Here is a 22,784-nt window from a genome sequence, read left to right on the forward strand (position 1 = left end):
ATAGAAACCCTTCTTTGGCATCAGTGAAGATGCTCATATTTTCTACCTTATCTAAATCAATATAGCTAATTATCAATATAGCTAATTAACTTAATTAGCTATATTAATTAATAGTAAACTATCCTTGCATTCTTAGAATAATCTCCACTTGGGTATGTGGCTTGATTCTTTTATTAAACTTTCCTAATAATATTTGCATCCATAAGTGAGATGAAACCACAATTTATTTGTTCTTTATTGGATTTAGGTGTCTTTGTTATAGTAACATTTAAAAACACACAAAAGATTTCCTTCTTTATCTAGGTCCTAGGAAAAATTTCAAGTGCATTGAAATTATTTTAGGATTCAATTCTGAAGTTCTTCGGGTTTAGTGATGTATGTGTTATTGATGGTAGAGGTGGCTGTCTTTGACAACTTCTTTTTTTTATGGCAATTAATCTGTTTATGTTTTCTGTATCTTTTTGAACTAGTCATAGGCTATTTTTTTCTTTGAAACTAATCATTTTGTTTGGCGAATGGCATGGAATCAGACAGAGCTCTTTTAACTATTACTTCCCTCCTCCCTTTGTTTCTATTATGTATACTTCTGTTTAACTGGCTTATCTAGTTTTACCTATTTTTGTACCAAAAAAATCAGTATTTATTTACTATTTTTCCTTATTTCATTAACTTACCAATTCCTTTTTTCAAAAGAAAAATGTTTAACACATTTTCATTTTTTTCTTTTTGCAGTTGGTTGAAAAAATGTAAAGTGAGGAAATAGAAATAAGTTTATCAAAAACTCTTAAGAGTTTGGCTGTAAGAGTAGAGAAATGGGTATATTTCTAGAGGGAAACAATAGGTTTAGTGATTTTTTTTTTTTCTAAGAAGCAGTATTGCAACCTATTTGTTGATGACACTCATATAGGGCAGAGGGAAGAAATTCATGGTACAGGAGAGAAAGAGTTTAATCATGGGAGCAATGTCCTTGAGTGGGCAAGAGTGTATGGCAACAACTGCACAGAGGGAATTGTTGTGAGGCAGATTGCTCATCCTCTGTAACAGCAGGCAAAAGGCATTAACTACGGAAATGTGTATTTGGTCATTATTGATGGCCCACTTGAGATATGTGGTTACAGACCAAGAATGAGTCCAGTCAGTGGAGTTGTTTTTCTTTGGTAACATTTTATAGCTTGACTACACTCAAGCTATACAGAATGGGCAGTGGAAGATTTGAGCTTAACCCTGGTTGGGTGTCTGTCAGGTAAGTAAAAGGGCACATGCATGAAATTCTGCATCTTTCACAGGGTCCATGAACACATTATGGTAGATGAACTTAATGCAACAGAGGATTCAAGAACACTGTAATACAGGGCAGCGTGGAGCAGGGAAACAGATTATTTTTTAATGCTTTTCAGAATTTGATACGTATACCTAACTTGAACACAATAGTTGAAGCTTTGCCAGACAGGTTGGTAGGGGCTTTCTCATCTCCTTGTACTAGTAATTTCTTCTTGGCCTTTAGAGATGGAACAACATCCACCTCTGATTTTTCTTATTAGAAGGCATATCAGAATCTCTCAGGAATGCAAGTGTAGTGTTTTTTTCTTTATTTAAGTTTATGAAATACATGCTTATAGAAAATTAAAACATTATAGAAATATGTAAAGCCAGCCATGAAAGTTCTTCCATAATTCTGCTTCCTAACAAAGCCACTGTTAGTAATGTGGTGTTACTTATATTTTAGAGCATCAAGTTGTTCACAAAAATGCTTGCACAACTTTTTTTTTACCCAAAAGTTTAGAAATCTTGCCCTAATAATCCAGACATTCTTCAGTCTCTTAATGAATACTTAGAAACAAATTGCATAAAGGTACCATCTATTAAACCAGTCCCTTATTGACAGGGCATTTGGGCTAGTTTTAAGTATTAAAAACAAAGGTGCAATGAATTTGCTTGTGTGCACTTGTCATATTATTCCCATTCGGCAGTTTCCTAGAAATGAACTTAGTAGGCCAAAAGTTCCAGTTTCAATAAATCCTGGAAAACTACATTCCTAAAGGCTGTGCCAATTCTACTCCCACCTATGGCATGCAAGATGGGTAACGTAACTGGAAGTGCTCGTTCAAAATCATGGTGCAATTTTTTAATTTGGAAAATTTTAAAAATTGACTGTTCTTATAACTGTGTTTTCTAATTATAGAAGGTGAAGTCTGACAAATCTTCTTGACTAATGGGGAATCAGGATCCCAGGGCAGGATTTATAAAACTTGTATTTACCAAAAAGAGGCATCAGTATTAGAAACTTTAAAACTTCTCTTTAAAATCTCCACAAGATTGCAGCCCTTGCTACAGCTTTAAATAGCTGCACTGGTATCTCCAGTTATTTTCCCCAAGTTTCAACACCAGTATTGGTATCCTACTAGTTGAGGAATAAAATCCATACTTATATGAGCTTTCCCGAGAACAAGCCAGCTTTACTCCCCATTATTCGACAGTAGCAGAACATTCTTTGTCCCAGAACATACCGCACACTTTCTTGTGCCTGGTTTCATCACTTTATGCCTCATCTCTTTTCCTTCTTTTTCCTCCTTCGCTTCAAGGTAATCTCCAATGCCACTTACTCTATGAAGTCTTCCACAATCCTTCCTGAGAAAAATAAATGGTCTTATCCCTTCTGCTCCCCCAGCATTTCACCTGCACCTCTGTTACAGAATTTCTATACTAAGCTACCAAACTGGAAGTCTTAGAGGATAGACACATCTTACTTGTTTATTTCCTGAACAGTATCTAGTGCAGAACTTTGTAGAACATACACTCAAAAACTGTTTTTGGAATAAACATACATAAATTAAGACTTCAAATCTTTTAATCTCAAATTATTAGTCACAGATATTAGTTTTTAAAGGATTAAAAAAAAAGCTACTGCTCCTTCAAATGTCCTAATAATCAGTTTCATACATTTTTTTTGAAAGGGGGGTTTTCTAATAAGACTGTCAAAATATTACATCTAGAATAGTTATGTTCAATAAACCTGCATTTACTTGATATCTGCATCTTCCTAGTATCACAAATTGTTTTAGAAATAAAAACACAGGGGTAGGGGACAGGGGACAGTTTATTGTAAAATATGAAGCAGCAATGATTGAAGCAAGTGAATTTCTCCTTTATATTCCCAGCCAGAACACAAAATGACTGGATATCCTCATCAACGCCAAGCTTTTTTTTTTTAATTAAAAAAAAAAAAAAAAGAGAGAAAAAATTCCACATTCATTAAAATCTCTTTCTCTTGATAATTTCTGGTTTCCAGCTGACTGGATGAGTTTCTTCTGTCTAAAAATAGAAAAGTGAGTTAAAATAAAGTATTATTAGTTTGCTTCATGTCTAATAGCCTTCCTTTCTAACAAAAATAAGGTATCTACTCTAACATTATTCATTGGCATTATACACTTAGTTCTCTGACAATTTTAGGAAGACCTGATAAACTTCTGGCATTATCCAAGTCTAATAACAGATGGATGGATTCATCATGTTTAGTTTGTAGTTTTCCATCTAAAATAACATTTCTACTTGGATATTCTACTAACACCAAAGCTTATGATTCTCGAATTAATTTACATAGCAATCTATTTATTTGCTGTTATTCTTGGTGCAACATTTCCCAGCAACTATAACAAAGAAAGTTGGGATAAAATTAAAGCCATCCATGGATTCACTGGCATCAGTGAAACAATATAGAAATCTATAAATGGACACTATTCAAGAAGACAAATATCCTAAATACTATAAAGATTATTTTTCCTTCTGATAATTAAATGAGAATACGCTGCCAAATTGGTATAGCTGTTTTACTTAACGAATGTGAAACAGAGAACTTACGGCTGTGTCATCCTCTCTGTATACTTTAATGGTTTTATCAGCTTCAGCTGTTAGTAATCGACTTTCAGACTGATCAAAAGCACAAGCAAATATTCCTGATTCACTGTCCAAAGACCCAGGTTGCACAGCTGCATGAACTCTCTGAAAATTGTAGCCAGTTCTCCAGTCCCAAAGATGCATGGTGCCATTGTCAGCTTAAAGGGAAAAATCTAGTTACACCTGGTATCCCCTCAGCAGTACAGCTTGACAAACATTTATTAAGCATCATTAGCCCAAGCATGGGAATACTATGGTTATAAAAATACCTAAGACACAGGCACTCCACCTTCTCTTAATATTGGTTTGTCTACTTTCATTTGTGCTGGGTTCAGAATTTATAGATCTTAAAAAGCACCTCAAAATCTGACATCCAATTCCAGAATAATAAACAAAATTTTAAGCAATTCCCAGCATAAATCACTGAGATTCATTAGATGGGAACTCAAAGAGGACTAAGCTATGAAATATACTACATGTATTATGAATATGCATGAACACACATAGTAACATGCAAATATGCCCTAACCAGGCAAGTGCTGCTATAATACTTAAGTGTGACAGCTTAGAAGCATTACAAATGTTTATTCATCATTAAAAGAAAAAATAACAGACTAAACATATTTATTATAAAAATCTTATTTTACCTCCAGATACAAGTACTCCATCAGAATTTACTGTCAATGTGTTAATAATAGCATTATGACCGGAAAGATTTTGAATGAAACTTCCATCAGGGAATTTCCACTGCTTTATGTTATCTGGAGAACCAGATGCAAATGTGTAACTGAAATAATATTAAAAAGAATTAATGACAAAGTAAACCAAGTTAAATGAAGTGGGTTTTAAAAAGCTTATTTCAGTTATATTTTGCATTGTGTACTCAATGATTTCTATACTCAGCAAAATAGTCATATCAAAATGTAAAAATATTAAGCCATTTGTTCAAAGTTAAATCAGACCTTCACATTTTTAACAGTATATTTTAAGTCCTAGATTAATGCTTTATTCTCCTTTCATTTCCTTAATGCTCTGCACTAAGCCAGAGCAATAAATGTGCAGAAGACCTATTTCACATGAAGGGCAATGTGTTATGCAACTCTTTTGGAGGGAGGGAGAGCAAGACAGGAACAGGAAGAAAGGGAGAAAAGGAATAGAGTGCAAGAGGAAGAGACAGAACGGGAGGGAGGAGAGGAGAAATGGGAGTGAGAAAGATAAGCAAAGGAAGAAGAGAGGTGGAAAAGGGTATGGAGAGTAGAAGACAGAGAAAAGGAAAGGGAGTAGAGAAAGAGTATGAATATAACCAGAGAAGTGTCAGAGTGATCTGATACAACAAACAATAGTTGTGATATTATGCTCCACCTTTTTGGATACCCTGACTATAATGTTCACGGTTATTATTTCTCTTTCTACATATATTAACTTCCTCCTTAAGAATTAAACTATTCAATGAATGTCTCAGTGTCCAATATCATTTATGTCCAAAACATTAAGCCCAGCCACTAATATCTTTTATTTTGACATGTAGCATTTAATCATGATTTACATTGTCTCATTTGACATTATTTATTTGTTATCAAGTAGAAGGCTTTCCTCATGTTTTATAGGGCATGAAGCAAAATAGTGCATGAGGAAAATAAAAGAAACACACGTTCCTATGCGGCACAGGCCTAGAAATGACAGCAGCTAAATGACTGCCAAAAGCAGTGCTAATACCACTAGCATTTCAGCATTATATTAAGAACTGAAGAAAAACAAGAAGCTAATTAGGAAAATACACTTACTGTCTTGGATGTAAAACCACAGCTCTAACTGATTTTTTGTGATTTGTTAATGTCACTCTTGTTTTTCCAGCCACCAGATCCCATAATCGAATTGTAGTATCATGGCTTCCTGTAATGAAAACACATATATCCCTCAAAACATAGACCAGGAAAAATAATGCAAAAGTTAAATAAAATACAAAGCATTCTTCCAAAACACGTATGTTCTAAATGAAAGTCATATCACATGCAAATTAGTCTTGGCTAATTTCTTCATAGTTTCAAATTTTTAGGTTGATTTTAATTCTTTAAAAAAATGCAATGCAACATTGATTCAGTCAATTGAACAGCTAAAACACATGCAAATAACAAATAAATATACGATTGTATACCCTAGTGAAAAGGAAAAACTTCAATGATTTTTTTAAGTTAATAAAATACATCAGGCAAAGGAATTATTTTCTAGTATTAAAGATCCATTGTTACTAACTTTATTTAGAGCAAAGTAAGATTCAAATCAGTTCTAAAGGTTACTAGTCTCAAGGTATTTTGTCTTCTAACTTCAATTTCCTAGAAAAATAATTTTGACACTATAAAATAATACTTAATTGTTCACAACACAGTTTTCTAGTCAGACATTACAGGATACTATGTATGGCATACTCTATGATATGTAAAAAGCATGAGGTAAAAACAGTGGAATGAAATTCCATTTGAATACATTTCAATTGTCTATGTTTAAAATATGACACAGAAACACTGTAAACACAATACAGAGCAAGAGTCATCATGAATATGAAAAGTACATGTATAATAACATGGATTCTGACATGAATATTCTGTAAACTTGAAAAGTATCAATCATACCTGTAATAATTTGTGGTTCTGCAGCCTGACATCTCACTGTAGCAACTGCATTTGTATGTCCAGATAATGTGTGTACACTGGCTTTAGTTCTCACATCCCAAATCTATAAAAACACAATAGACATATTAGGAAAAAGAATAGGTATTCATTATCTCAAGAAGATAACTGGATCAATTCAAGGCTGAAAATTTACTACACAACTAGTGCCTGAATATAATAAAGAAAATGCTTAAGTGAAAGATAATGATTTATAAACTGGAGGACGAATATAAATAGCAGACAACTTGCAAGAATTCTAAAAAGCTAAAAGATCAGGTACTGAAAATCTAAGAATGGGTATGATGGGACTACTTTTTAAGACTATTGAATGAAAGAACTAATGGACAATAGTTGTTACAGAATGCAACGTGAGAATATCACATTTCAGGGGCAGGGCACTAGTAACACTAACATGGTGAGGCCACAGAACTGAAGACTAGGGTGGAAAAAAATGCAAGTTAAGAAACTTAGGGACTAGGATATTGATGACTCAAGACAACTATCTTTCATTCTCTATCAATCAATTGAAGACTCTGAAACCAAACGTGCACCCTAGAAGATGCAATATATTTACAGATAACTACACAACTCTATTCCGTTTACCCGTGCAGTTGAATCTCGGCTACAGGTTACCAACACATCGATTGTTGGGTGCAAATCCAAACCATACACTGCACTTAAATGTCCATGATAATGCCGTATAACCTAAAGACAAAGCAGGAAAGTTAAAACTTCTAGAATTAGAAAGATAAACAGTAGTTCATAATGTTTTAAATCCTTAACTCCAAGCTTACCTTATTGTATTCGAGATCCCAGCATTTCACTTGTTTGTCTTCTCCACAAGAGAACAGGTATGGGCTCCTTGTGCTTACTATCACGCCCCGCACAGTACTAATATGCCCAGTCAATGACAGTTTTAATTTGCCACTAGCCAAGTCCCAGATCTGCAATCAAAGAATATTTAATTTTTTCTTTCACTGGTTACTGCAAAACAAAATTTTAGAATCCTGATTATTAAAAATGAGCTTTCAAAGAGAAAAGGAAAAAAGATAACAAATACGTAAAAATAAAAAATTTTGCAAAATGACTGCCCTCCAAATAAAAGAAAAAAATGGCATGCTCAAACCGGAAAAATACTTGCAATTAGATGACAAAAGGTTAACCTTCTTATTATATAAATGATATCTTTGATAATAACAGTAAGAAAAGTATGGTATTAAATTAACTGAGGATGGCAACAACTTAAAGAAATCCTAAAAGCAGCAAACACAGATATGAAAAAGTTCAAACTCATTAGAAATTTTATACAAGGTTTTTAAAAAAGATTAAGTATCCATTTTTTGCTTACCATATTAGATATTTGTAAAGGAATGTACAACCAATGTGCTGAAAAGGATCCTCTCATACACTGCAAGTATCAATTCACCCATTTGGAAAGTAATTTGTACTTTGGGTATCAGCTTCAAAAATATTTGACCCATTTATTCCATTTATGGAACTCTACCATAACAAAATAATTTAAAATACAGAAAAAGTCTTATATACAAAACTTAACAGCATTACTTGTAATGGTGAAAATCAGACTAAAAACTCTACTGTCCAATAACAGGAAAACAGATTATAGACTATCTAAATGATATAATATTATGCAACCACTTTAAAAGATGGTAAATTTTTCACAGGAATATGCCTTTGATACAATGTTAAGTGAAAAAAGCAAGATACAAAATTACATACTGAGTTTTTAAAAGATACACACACAGGAAAAGAGCTTAGAAGTAAAGGTATTGATACTTACAGAAATAAATACTAAAATGAAACTCATCCAAATATCTAACAATGGTAGGATTATATACAGGTCTATGTACTTCACAATTCTCTATATTTTCCACATTTTCTATGAATGAGCATGCTCTTAATTTTGTAACCAGTCGGAGAGAACAATGTAAGTATAAAGGAATTAGTGGTAGGTATTCAGTAGGTAAAGAAAAAGTGGTTTAAATAGCACTTTTCAAACAGATATTTACTTAGAACACTTACTAGTATAAATGATAAATGTTACTCCTTATTCAGGTCTAAAATAACAGAGGAACTGCAATAGCAATTCCTGCCACAGGAAATAATAACTGATTAAACTTACATGACAAACACAAAGTCATGTTTATTTTTTCTTCCTTCATTATTACCTTTATAGTTCTGTCAGCAGATCCAGTAACAAACCACTGATTTCCAGGTTCCACAGCAATACATCGAACCCAGCCAAGATGCCCACTGATAACCTGCATAAAACAAAGTAGAATGGGCAGGCTAACATAGAAGTTAAAATGTATTTAAGTTTAACTGCAGCCCGAGTTTGAATTGCCCTCCCATCTTCAAATCATAAATTTAAAACATAATGACTATTATATTTTACAATAATATGAAATTATCTTCAGTGAGTTAATAGATAACACAAATTGTGGCTCATCTATATAATGTATACTACTCAGTAATAAAAAGGAATACATTATTAATACTTGCAACAACTTCAATGACTCACAAAGGTACTAAGCTGTGTGAAGGAAGCCAGTCTCAAAAAGTACATATTGTATGATTTCATTGATATGACATAGTCAAAAAGACACAGCTAAACCAACCTAAGTGTCCATCAAGAGGTGAATGGATAAATAAAATGTGGTACATACACACAATGGAATACTATTCAGCCATAAAAAAGAATGATATTCTGTTATTTGCAAAAACATGGATGGAACTGGAAGACATTATGTTAAGTGAAACAAGCCAGGCACAGAAAAACAAATATTGCATGCTCTCTCTCATATATGGTAGCTAAAAAATAAATAATCTTGAGAGTTGAATGATGGCTACCAGAGGTTGGGAAGAATAGTGGGGAGGCAGAAGATAAAGAAGGGGTGGATCACAAGTACAAAAATACAGTTAGATAAACGTAGTAAGATTTAGTGTTTGGTAGCACTAGTTTGGTAGCACTAGTTTGGCTAGTTAGCTTGGTAGCACAATAGGGTGACTACAGTTAAGAGTAATTTATTGTATATTTCAAAATAACTAGAAGAGTAAAACTGGAATGTTCCTAATACAAAGAAATAATATCCCAATTACCGTGGAGATAAATATCCCAATTACCGTGATTTGATCATTACACACTGTATGTTTTTCTTTGTTTTTTGTTTTGAGATAGGGTGTCACTCTGTTGCTCAGGCTGGGGTGCAGCGGCATGATCCGGGCTCACTGCAACCTCCGCCTCCTGAGCCCAAGTGATCCTCCCACTTCAGCCTCTGGAGTAGCTGGGACTACAGGTGTGCGCCACTACACATAGCCAATTTTTGTATTTTTTTGCAGAGACGGGGTTTTGCTGTGTTGCCCAGGCAGGTACTGAACTCCTAGGCTCAAGAGATGCGCTTGCCTAGGCCTCCCAAAGCACTGGGATTATAGGCATGAGCCACCATGCCTGGCCTACACACTGTATGCTTGTACCAAATTTGATATGTAGCCCATAAATATGCACATCTATTATGTTAGCCATAAAAATTAAAAATAAATTAGAACTGAAATTATTGAAAAACAATAAGACAACTATAGTGGTAGAAAACAGATCAGTGATTGTCAGAGGTGAAAGAAAGTGTAACTACAAAAGAATAGCACAAGGGTGTTTTCTGAGGTGATGTAACATCTGTATCCTAATTGTGGTAGTGGTTACCCAAATCAGTACATCTATTACAATTCGTTAGACCAGTATGTCAAACAAAAAGGCTCTTACTGTACAATCATTTGAAGAATAAAATTTTTAAAATACGTATTAAATTATGTGTAGCTGTACATTTCCTACTATGTACATTTTCTTTTTTAAAATTTTCTGTTTTTAATTTTTGTGGGTACACAGTAGAAATATATTTATGGGGTACATGAGATATTTTGGTACAGGCAAGCAATGCAAAATAAACAGTATGGAACACTTCACGAATCCGTGTTATCCTTGTGGAAGGGCCATGCTCATCTTCTCTGTACCATTCCAATTTTAGTATATGTGCTGCTGAAGTTAGCATGCATGTCCATTTTCTTTTAGATGATAAACGCTGAATCATTTTCATTTACTGTAGTTGAAAGAATAACTGGTAGGCCCAAATAAATTTCTTTATATGGTGTTTTCCCCCTTCACCTTCAAACTAAATACTTTGAACACTTTTTCTAAATTTATTTAGTCTGCCATCCATATTTAGTAGCTTTATCTTGACATTTCATACTATTTTATATAAAATACAAGTATAACTTTTACTTAAGGAAGTCGCCTTCCCAAGAGATCTTTTAAGATACTCCCTAAGACTCTTCTCAATCCACCTCAGATCGCTCTACCAGCTTTTCATATTCACTCTTTTTCCTCCTTATTCTATTCTTCAGTGCTTGTCAACTAGAAAGCAATCATGGTTAACATAATAAAATAAATGCAGAGTCACTCACTCTGTAGAGTTTCCACGGTGGGTGCCACTGGGGTTTTGGCATTGTAGGGGCTTTTTTAGCCATCAGTGCAGAGTTCTTGGTATTGCCAGTCTCCATGACAATCTAGACACAGAAGAGACATTATTATTATTAAAGACATCATACCTAAGGCTTCATGATACCAATTCAGAAATGGAAATGGAAAGAGGGAACTTACAAAAGAATTTTTCCATAAATGAAGAAATAAAATTTTCTGTATGTTAATTTAAAAAAGCAATTATAAAATCACAGAGAGGCAGAACATCAGACTTAAGAGCGCACATCACTGTGTATGGGTTCAAAACCCAGCTTGGCCAATTACTAGCTGTTTGACATTAGGTAACAATTATGTAACCTCTATGTAGCTCACCTGTAAAATGGGAAGAATAGTGCCTATTTCATAGGGTTACTACAAAGATTTAAAAAGTAGTAAATGCTCCATGTAAGCTCCCAATATTAAAGTCATTTTAAGTGTATTAATGCCACTGCCTTTCATTGTCATATTTTAACATTATTGGTTTAATATAGCAAAGACTGGCAGTTCCTTCTATTTATCTTCTAATACAATATTTAAATACCATTTTAACAGGTATACTGCCTGATATACCATCTATTGTTAGCAGTCATCTCGTCATCCAAAAAATAAATAAGCCCATAAAGTTCCTGCCCTCAAGAAGCTTAAATTATACCCTCATAAGGAGGGTAGAGAGCCTGGACAGAAAATGTGCTCTGAATGGAATAAAGGAGGAAATGAGATGTGGCAGTTACACATGCATTCACCGCATAAAGTCAAATCAATTGCATAATGAACTGAGAAGCAAAACCAGCACTTATTTCAAGTGGCCGCATATTTTATTATGCTGCAGATAAATCAATAAAATAACTATAGAAAATAATTCAACAACTATTTCTACCATACTAATACCAGTTGCCATTTACTTACAAACAGATAAACTTATTTCTAAATGCTCATTTATAAGACTAGTTGTATAGCCCATGAATAGTACAACACTAACAGCACTCAACATAACTGTACACACCAACTTAAAATTTAATAAAAAAAAAGACTTTCATATTTAATACATACTAACACAAGTTTCAGAAAAACTCCCCTTGCATTTTTAATAGTGGGCAATAAATACCAACATCACATTATCTTTATCAAAATATATATTACACACAATGTACAAGTAGACAAATAACAGAATTAAATTCCAAAAAATACGTTAATTTACTACCAACTTGAGTTTTAGGGCTATGAAATATGAATGACTAGCCCAGGCTGCTATTTATCTTAATAATTCCAAAGAAGAGGGAAATAAGGCAACATGTCCCAAAAGTTAGAAACCTGCTATTTGATGCAGAAAAACTTACTGAATTCATTGCTGTAGGCTGTGGACGGTCAGAAGCCCCAGGATGTCGGTATTCACTTCCACTAGGTGCAGTACGATTTGCATCAGCCCTGAGGCAAAAGAAATAATATATTCAAAGTAACTAATGCCTCCAGTCATGTATTCTGCAAAACTAACCCTTTATTTAAAATTGTTATTAAGTCCTGATAAAGGAAAATGTCATATAACAGTTATAAAGAAATTTTAAAAAGGAAAAATGTGAACAGTGAAATATGCTTTTAAGATCTTTGTAATTATATTTCATACTTGGTCTGCGAAGGTAATGCCACCGCTAAGGACTGTGCAGCTGATTCACTTGGCATTCTCTGGATCTTAGTATCTGCTGTCAAAGCAACCCCTATTAAAATGAAAAATCAACTTCTTTTAGTAGCTGTGTATTATTCATTTACATGCACTTAAAATAAAATGATGAAGGAAAACATATACCAAATGTTTATTATCTCCAGGCAGTGATATTATACAAATTTTGATTAAGTTTTGCTCATCTTTGTTTTTAATTTCTACAATAAATACTGCTTAATAACACGCAACTCAAATTTGATTTGATCACAGCCCACATGGTATTAAAGCAGCCCAGAATAGTAAAGTTAATTTCCATTATATTTGGGTATTAGTTTCAAAAGTCAGTATTAAGCAGTTCCTCAAATACTAACAGAATGTTTCCAAGAGTGGATGTAACTTACTAAAACTAGAAACACCCAATTTCCCTGTACTTTCTTTACATACTAAGCCTTTTGTCCTCTACCCTGTTATACTGGCCACTCCATCTGTGGACCAATGCCTTAATACAGACAGAGGACATGTTTCTCAGATACTGCTTCTAACATTTCCATCATTTTTATAAGCTTAGTGATATTTACATGTCTGCCTAAACCACCAGATAATAAATAACTAGGCCTGCAACAGTTTTACTGTCTTTGAATTCCTAGCACATTGCCTGAAAAATTATATGTACTTAAGAATGTTTGCTGAATGAAGGCATATGAGTATTCATTATCACCTACAAAGCTATGCATGGATGCTTGGCTATTGAGCTTATCTTGCATTTTATAGGCAACAAGAATCTCATTATTGGCTCGTTAGTGAAAATATATGTGACATTTTTAAGACATTTTCAATATATAACAGCTCACTAACCAGGTCCTGGTGGGTATGGATGTGTACCTGCCACAAAGTATTCAACTTCTTGTCCTAGAAAAAAGACAAAAAAAAATCAACAGTAGTGAATTTATCTTATACAAAAGTTATCATCTCTTTAAATGTATCAAGTAATATTAAATTTTCAACTGGATCTATCAAATTTTCTCAATTAAAGTCAAGCCTCAGAAATAAGGGAAGTTGATCACTTTTGCTTTGATCTCTGTAAACCATGTCCTTGACCATTTGCTATATAGCAATGGTATACAAAGAAGCCCTCCTATCAAGTGACAATCCACTCTGGTACTTCTTCCAAGCAAATGGTTTCTTGTGGAATCTTGAATTCTCTTTACTTACTAAGATTTCAGTATTTAATTTCATCTTTCTGAATTACAGACAAGATAGATGGTATCCCCACAGGTTAAGAATATTTTCCAATTTTTTCCTTTAATCTCTACTGTGACCTTCTCCACATTCTAAGAATCTCTGCCATCATTATACTACCATTTTTATTTCCTATAAGAAAAAAGTCATCAACAGTATTCCCATGAGGATCAAAACTTCCATTATAATACTGGTACGGCCATTAAATACTGTACGACCACAATAAGTCCTGCCAGGAGGGGCAAAAATAACACATTTTATTTTTCTGTTTTTAAAATTCACATATAAGTCTGACATTTCTGATAATACCATACTCACCTTGATTGGCAGGGTACTGTTTATGAACATATGAATCCGATGCATTCTGAGGACCCTTCTCTTTAAGATTTTCTTTTGAAGTAGGCATATGCAACACAGGACCATACTCATTACGAAGCTTGATTGCCATTTTTCGTTTGTGACTATTTAGAAATTATAAACATAAGAACGTATCCATAAATACTTTAAAACAAACACTTAGCTTAAGTTTGCCCATTCATGTAGAAAAAGTTTGTAGTACGATTTTAAGTAGTATTTAAAAGAATCAAAAATTTCCAAGTGCATTTCCCCACCATATCTGTTCTTTTGCTTACATTCGACCACACAGCATTCATTAAACCTAAGTAATATTTTAGTTTGTTACCTAATAAATAGAAAACCTTTTATGATAAATTGTCAAGGGTCTGACTGAAAGATATACAGAAACTAACAAATCCTTTAAGAAACCTCAAAGTCAATATACTTTCCTTCAAAATATAAATATAGTAAAAACTCTATAGCAACCTTTACTAGATGTATCCAAACAGGTTAGTTAGAACTAATCAAAATACTTAATTGGTTCAATATCTTAAAAAGAAATGCACTTATATTACTTTTAAAAATAGTCTACTTTATAAATTAAATATAAATGCTTGTTTGAGGAGTTAAGTAGATTTTAAAAGGGTAAAGGACAAAGAAGGAACACTGCACGTAATGCAATCCCAGACTGGAGCTGGATATGTAGAACCAAAAATATGCCACCACTCAAAAATCTTCATCATACTAACGAGAAAAGATGGGAGTAGAGGTACTGGCCAGGTACAATTTCAGCTCAGCAAGGCTCTGAGAGCAGCGGGAAGCTGAAAGCACATACAAAGTGATTGATTATAAAATAAAATACCTAAGAGGGACTCTCTTAATTACTGGGTATTTGTAAAATGCAATTAATTAATGGAACTTTTACTGTAAAAGGCCAAAAAAAAAAGTTAAATCAGTTTAAATTATGCCAAAACACCACTCATTATTGAATAATTAGCCCATGAGTAGCTTTATCTTTAAAGGTCTCCCTCTCCCTGCTCTCTTCCCCCAGTATTAGAATGTTAAGTATTTTAGCAATTGAAAAAAAAAAAAAACGACACCAACCTCTCTTCATCTAAAGGCACAGGTTTTCCATTATCAGCTACAAACATGTCATGGGTCCTCTTCAATGACCTGAACACAAGGGTGTGTACAGAATGTTTCTGTACCTCCTAAAAAAAAAGAACGTGATTACACACCTATCTACAAATTACACAAATCATAACCTAACGTCAGATTGATTACACACTTCACATGTTTAAATATGTAAAAAACTTTATACCACTCACCATAGCTACTTGTTGCAAGCTACAGGAGTCAAGTTCAGAGAAGAGGAGGAAGCTCCTCTTTGGCTAGAACCTCAGGTATAGCAACTGAGTGATGCCGGAGTTTAACTTATTCAATAAATATTTACTGAGCTCCTACTGTGTGTCTGGCAGGTATTGTGCTAGAATCTCACAATAGAATGATAAAAAGGTGGTCATGGTCCCTGTGCTCAAGAGGAAACAGACAAATAAAAAGTAAAATAATTCCACATTTTGACAAGTGCTATGAAGGCAACAAGCAAGGCGCTGAGTCAGGGATCGAAGGACTAAGTATAATTGTGAAAGATTTCACTAAGGTGATATTTAAGCAGAAAGGGAGTTAGCCTTGCACAAAACAGAGGTAAGAACGAACCAGGCTGATGGAAATGTCATGTAAAAAAAAGTTCAGTTAACTGAAATAATACAAGGAGCGCAGTACAGCTGTGTATGGTGGATGAGATGGTGCTCTGTAGTTGCAAGGGTAGACAAGGTCCAGATTAGGTAAGGTCTTTTAGACTATTACAACAGCCTATATTTTGTTCTAGCAACATAGGGTCAGTAAAGGGTTTTAAACAAGAAAGGTATGAACAACTTACGTTTTAAACAGAACAACTTATAGAACAAAATGGAAGCAAGGAAACCAACCAACGGGGAGCTAATGCACCAGTCCAGGTGAAACATGATGTTGGTCTCAATTAAGGTGGACTGCAGCGGATATGGAGAAGAGTGAATGGAATCAATAAACATGTGGGGTAAGATGGACAAGACCAGCTAACAGCGTGGCTGCTCATGCCAGGGAAAGATGTAAAGAATGGCAAGTTTTTCTGGGGGTAGAGGTGAAATAAGAGACGGCCTGAACGCAAGATAGAGAAGACTACCAATCTTTTAGGGCACAGAATCACTGACACTGCCCCGAGGGCGGCGAGTACCAGTGGTCGAACACCAACAGAGGCCCCGCCTCCAAGGACAGTTTCCAGCTCCCAAGAGTCAAACGAGGACTGGACGGATTACCTCAGGCTTCGTGGCCGGACTGAACCTCCGACTCGGGTTCTCATCCGGCTTCTACCCCTTCCCCGAAAACCCGAAGAAGAGACCACCCGGCCTTGGCCAAATAGCTCCCCTCGTAGCCTCTTTTCTCTCTGGACTCCAAGTACTCTCAATCCCCCACGCCCACTGCCAAAAAAACAGTCCAGAGACAAACGACTCTTGAGAGCCCCAGTGTCACTTTACCTCGACCATGATGCTACCGTGTATCCCACCTCCGGCAGGGAAGAAACCCTAATCACTAACGTAGTACCCGCCGCCACAGCTGTGCTGCACCTTCCGGAATTGGGCGCCCAGGCGGCGGATGTGATGCAAGCTCTGCGCATGCGCGCTAGTCTCCCTCGGCCATCAAGGATCAGGAGGCGGGTCTCCCTCCTCGGGACCGCCTCTAGGGCGGAGTCTCGAGGCTTAAAGCCGGAGACTCCTGGAAGCGCTTGGGGAGAGGGTTTCACTCGCCCCTCTGAAGAAATCTTAGAATTATGTTTTCTGCCTTAGCTGGGGTCCTGGTTATTCGTGCTGTATTCCCCGGAAGCTTAACGCTTTTTATTCAGAGAACCTAAGCGTCTGGAGAGCAAACTCCCGTGGGCTCTATCTAAGGCACTTCCACTACCTTGATCTCTGGAGGTCGCCTGCGTGCTTTGTGTCTCCTGGTTCTAATCCTGGCGAGAAGCAGTTGGACACTTGTAGGCTTAACACCTGAAAACGATTTCTCTTAAACAGTCCAGTAAACACTTGTTAAGTGAATGTTGAGGAATAGCTGTTTTAATTTGGAAAATTTTGACATGTAGATATAACAAAACCCCATATTTATTTTCTGCTAATAGATTTTTTTTTTTTTCTCAAAACTTCATAGCTCTTGGCCATTTCCTAGTTGCCTGCTGATTATTGTGGCTTCAACAATGCCAGGGTACAGCTTTTCAAAGCTGGTAGAAGAAAGACACAATTGGAGACTTTAGCCATTTTTATTTATTCATATCCTTGTGCCAAGTATTGGTATTTTTGCTTTCTACCCTGGTAAAATCTGTGGTTTGTGATCAACCCTACCCAATTATTTTTCTATGTAAAAAAAAAATGGATGGACTTGGGCATTTGCAAACTTAAATAGACAAACATTTTACTGGCCCTGTTTCAGTTTCACTAATCCTGTCCTGAGAGCATACTGCTTACACTTTGAGAGGGGGAAAAAATCTAGCAAAAGAATAGCAATATAAGTCAACCTCACTTGGAAATTCATTAAAAACACTAAGGTCATGGGTTTTTGTTTGAGACGGAGTTTTGCTCTTGTCGCCCAGGCTGGAGTGCCATGGCGCGATCTTGGCTCACTGCAACCTCAGCATCCCAGGTTCAAGCTATTCTCCTGCCTTAGCCTCTGGAGTAGCTGGGATTACAGGCGCCTGCCACCATGCCCGGCTAATTTTTGTATTTTTAGTAGAGACAGGGTTTCACCATGTTGGCCAGGCTGGTCTTGAACTCTTGACCTCAGGTGATCCGCCCGCCTAGGCCTCCCAAAGTGCTAGGATTACAGGCATGAGCCACCGTGCCCTGCCTTAAGGTCATGTTTTTACTTGAAGATACAACATCTCTGAATTTAACTGTGAGTTTGGCCTAAGAATTGATTTTCTGTAAAGGTGGCAAGTGATGGTATTTCCTTGCAAGAAAATACCATAGTTATAAAATATATACTTGATGAACTAAATAATATACTCACCTATTAATAACAACTATAGAAAATAACATGATTTGAAATGACAATAAAACCATAGAAACCTAAGCAAGACTAATATCTATGGCAATATATTAATTGCCTAGTTAGACCTATTAACTTTTTACATATTTAATCATCCTGGAGACATTAATTTAATTTCTCAATAACAACATGGTAATGATTGAGGTAAATTGCCTCGAATTTGCTCCTTTTAAAACACTGTCGTGAATTTATAGAATTATGTCATCCACTTGAAAGTTTACAATATTTTAGGTAAATATAGAACTCAAGTGACCCTATTATTTAGTTCAGGGATTCGTGAATTATGTATATTGTAGGAAAATTTTGTATTTATGTGGGAATATGTTTTATTTTCTGGAGAAAGGATCCACAAGTTTAATTGGATTCCTGAAGGGCTCCAGGATACACACATGGCCTGGCTGACACCCCAAGCTGCCTTATTTGAACAGCAGGTGTCACTACTGCTCTTCATACGGGCCCTCAGGGTTGTCCTTAAAGCAGACATGGCAAGTAACTTATTATATAAATTATTAGTGTTATGTCTGTGTAAAACCAAGAACACAAGTTTTAAGGAAAGCCCTCCTTCTTTAGGCAAGATTTTTTAAACTCACCAATACAGAAACTCTTTTTATTCTCCTTCAAATATTGTCCTTTGCTCTTGAACAGTGATAGGTCATATAAGTATAGATTTGAGTGCCATTTTCATCAGCTTTTTATGATATTTTTATAGGAAGTGTTTTCTGATTCTTATAAAATAATAAATATTACTATTTATTTTCCTGTTTCAACTTAGAGGGTTAAATATACAAGCTTTAAAAAACACTATATGCAATGTTCTTTAGAGTTGTGTGGCTCGGTATGTCCATCCCTTAAATTTCATATTTGAAATTGTTCATTAATTCAAAAGGAAGTAATCATGGAAGTTATCACTGTTTATTTGAATTTCTGAGGTCAAAACCTGTGAAAAATGATACTTGGACATTTCTTCCAAAAGTTTGGTCTTTAATTGTTTAGCACAATGCTATGAATTTGCCTAAATACTAAGGTAGTGTTAGCAGATACCTTCTTGTAGCATAGTTGAAACAAGCTTCTGGGACTATAAGGAACAGCGAAGGGGCTGTTCTTCCTGTTAATGCCTGGAAATACTTTGGGAATAATTAGATTGTACTATCAGTTATAAACTGTCAGTTATAAATATCTTAGCAGGGTGTATGTGAGAGAGAAAGAGAGAGAGACAGAGAAAGAGAGAGTCCTTGGGTCTTACTTATCACAATTTCACCATCCTCTACTACATGAAGCCCCATCTCATGTGTATTAGTTTGCTAGGGCTGATGTAACAAAGTACCACAAACTGGATGGCTTAGACAACAAATATTTATTGTCTCACGGTTCTGGAGGCAAGAGGCTTGAAATAAAGGTGTTGGCAAAGTTGGTTCCTTCTAAGGGCTGCGAGAGAGAATGTGTTCTATGCCTCTCCCCTAACTTCCAGTAGTTCTCTGGCAGTCTTTGCCGTTTCTTGGCTTCTGCTGCATCACTCTCATGTCTGCCTTCATCTTCACATTTCGTTCTCGCTGTGCATGTGCCTATGCCAAATTTCTCCTTCTTAAAGAACATCAATCATATTGAATTAAAGGCCCACCCTACTCCAGTATGGCTTCATCTTAACTAATTCCATCCAGAAATATCCTATTTCCAAATAAGGTCACATTCTTAGGTACTGGGGGTTAGGAATTCATAATGTGAATTTGGGGGGACACAATTCAACCCACAACACTATATCACAAAATAAGTGACAATATTGAACATAATCATGACTTTTGTTGTTTACCTTTACAAATAAGAATTTGTACTTACAAATATTTGCAGGCATTTACAAATGTTTTTATTTTACAGAAATATTTTTGGTGTTTGTACTGCCACAGAAGAAATAACAATGTCTTGGTTCCAGCTTTCTTAGCTGAATGTTTGGTTGTAGTATTTGTTTAAATATCTGTATTTCCCAGTAGACTTATGGGGTGAATATGGCATGATATTTACTATCACACAGTCAGAATCTAATTGACTTGCAACTGGTAAGTTTTCAATATTTATTGAATGAATGAATAAGTAAGCTATTATATTGTACACTTAAATATGGGTTTAGGTGGCTTTGAGAGCTTAATTTTTTTTGAGACGGAGTCTGGCTGTGTCGGCCAGGTTGAAGTGCAGTGGCACCATCCCAGCTCACTGCAATCTCTGCCTCCTGGATTCAAATGATTCTCCTGCCTCAGCCTCTGGAGTAGCTGGGAATACAGGTGCGCACCACCACGCCTGGCTAATTACTTGTATTTTTAGTAGAGATGGGGTTTTACCATGTTGGCCAGGCTAGTCTCGCACTCCCAACCTTAGGTGATCCACCTGTCTCAGCCTCTCAAAGTGCTGGGATTACAGGTGTGAACCACTGAGCCCAGCCGAGACTTTAATTTTGATTTGGAGTTGCAGCTACTGAACATATAGGAAGGATAGTCTGTGTGTGTGCGTGTGTGTGTGTGTGTGTGTGTGTGTGTGTGTGTGATGTGCTCACCCCGAAAAGTCGCTATTTCAATAACCATTAATTTAATCACAGTCTTTGTGTGTGTGTAATGCAGATAATTGCTTATAAAAGGACTGTTCAGTTCTGTATTTCTGATCTTTGTAAATTTTATGACAATGAAAAATATTTTCCATTACATTTAAGTAAATTCTAAATTTTATTTAGTTTCTATAAAACTTAGCAACTTAGTTACAAAATACAATTTATCTGTAGAAATATTTTCAACAGTCAGTTTAGCTTGCAGAAATACCTTTTGACACGAATAATTAAGAAGAGTAAGGCATTTGATTGAATATTTTACTATTATTATTAATTCATATTTATAGATCCCATTATATTTATATTACATAATGCTATTTAGACACTTTAGGCTTTATTTTAGAAATATGCTACCAAAAGCCAGTATCATGTTCACAGAGAAACATCAAAAATAGTCTTATTAGTCACAATACAAGGATGTCCACCATCACCACTATTATCCACGTTTATTTTTTATGAAAGTACTAGTCATTCAATTGGACAAAAAAATTAAATTGAATAAAATAGGAAATAGGGATGCAAAGTTATCTTTATTTGCAAATGGTATGACTTTATACCTAAAAAACCAATTGAAAAAACTATTGGAAACAATATGAAAATTCACTAAGCTGAGTATAGAAATGTTATTAAAAATCAATAGTTTTCCTTTATGCAGTTAAAAATACAGCAGGGAAAGGAATTTTTATTTTAAATAGCAATAAATTTTAAAATGTGCAAGGCCTAAAGGAAAAAAAAATTAAGAGACGTGAAAACGTGAATCGGGGACCTCCCTCCTGCCTGTGCATGTGGCCCCACTACTGCTGCTTCTGGAGGGACTGCAAAAGCTCTCAGGGATGCTGGTCTGGCAGTCAGAGAGGTCTCTGAGCTGACAGGATTTCCTGAAATGCTGTGAAAATTTTGCATCCTGAAATCCATGCTGGAATCCTGGCTCATAAGATCCCAAAAGGTAATGCTGACACGGCCAGGCCTGATTGTTGCCTGTAATCTCTATCCCTTCCTGAAGACAGTGGCTTCTCCAGGTGTTAACGGTTGAGAGGCTGTTGAGCAAATTGATACTGGTAGAGTAACTTTACTGAGAGATGCCACCAAAAACCACAATGCAGTGACAGTGGTGTGTCAGAGGACTATGAGGCAGTGTCCACAGAGAGGCAGAGCTCCAAGAGTAAGGACACCTTCTTGGAGACTAGATGCCAGTTAGTCTTGAAGGCATTCACATTCACTTATATGGCACAATATGATGAAGCAATTTCAGATTACCTCAGGAAATAGCACAGTAAAGGAATATCTCAGATGCCCTTGCAGTATAGAATGATCCCTCATCAGACTCCTGTACAGCTATCCACACTGAAGCCTAAGCTTCCCATCACAGTTCTAAATGGAGCCCCTGGATTTAAAAAACATGTGTGATGCTTTGAATGCCTGGCAGCTGGTGAAGGAACTCAAAGAGGTATTAGCCATTCTAGCTGCTGCCTTTTTCAAACATGTCAGCCCAGCAGATACTGCTGTTGAAATTCCACTCAGTGAAAATGAGGCCAAAGTCTGCATATATCATAAGCAAAGTTAAAAGACAAATGAAAAATTCGGAAATATATGCAATGTGTATGTTAGCCACAGGGCTAATTTTCTTAATATGAAAAGAGCTCTCATGAATCAACAGAAAAAATGAACAACTCAAAAGACAAGGCACATGGACAGGCAGTTCACAGAAAGACCACTGACATTGTGGCTGATATGTAA

General features: G+C 35.6%; 1 protein-coding gene and 1 non-coding gene across 3 annotated transcripts; both read right to left on the reverse strand.

Annotated features, from left to right (window-relative positions):
* Positions 1-3,079: 3,079 nt before the first annotated feature.
* PLRG1 (pleiotropic regulator 1) lies at positions 3,080-17,043 on the reverse strand. Of its 2 annotated transcripts, none has more exons than XM_002815231.6 (15): positions 16,897-17,043; positions 15,428-15,534; positions 14,306-14,448; positions 13,604-13,657; positions 12,713-12,803; positions 12,429-12,516; positions 11,037-11,138; positions 8,750-8,842; positions 7,358-7,507; positions 7,167-7,268; positions 6,525-6,627; positions 5,679-5,787; positions 4,542-4,681; positions 3,859-4,052; positions 3,080-3,312 (listed from the first exon to the last, which is right to left on the reverse strand). In XM_002815231.6, the coding sequence occupies exons 1-15, from the start codon at positions 16,903-16,905 to the stop codon at positions 3,253-3,255; spliced, it is 1,545 nt and encodes a 514-aa protein (XP_002815277.3). In that variant the 5' UTR covers positions 16,906-17,043; the 3' UTR covers positions 3,080-3,252. The 2 variants fall into 2 exon arrangements, with proteins under 2 accessions (XP_002815277.3, XP_054410591.1); XM_054554616.2 differs by lacking the exon at positions 16,897-17,043 and adding an exon at positions 15,073-15,144.
* Positions 10,520-10,624, reverse strand: LOC112133214 (U6 spliceosomal RNA). The gene has a single exon (XR_002914898.1). It is a non-coding gene; the product is annotated as a U6 spliceosomal RNA (small nuclear RNA).
* Positions 17,044-22,784: the final 5,741 nt, after the last annotated feature.

This window comes from Pongo abelii, chromosome 3, assembly GCF_028885655.2.
Source record: "Pongo abelii isolate AG06213 chromosome 3, NHGRI_mPonAbe1-v2.0_pri, whole genome shotgun sequence".
NCBI lineage: Eukaryota > Metazoa > Chordata > Mammalia > Primates > Hominidae > Pongo > Pongo abelii.

Bases quoted from the DNA above. Each gene is read 5' to 3' on its own strand.
- PLRG1 (XM_002815231.6), bottom strand. The intron at 13,658-14,305 runs GTGAGTATGGTA...TCTTTTTTCTAG, and splicing joins ACAGTACCCTGCCAATCAAG to GACAAGAAGTTGAATACTTT. The intron at 4,053-4,541 runs GTAAAATAAGAT...TTTCCCTTTAAG, and splicing joins TGGAGTACTTGTATCTGGAG to CTGACAATGGCACCATGCAT.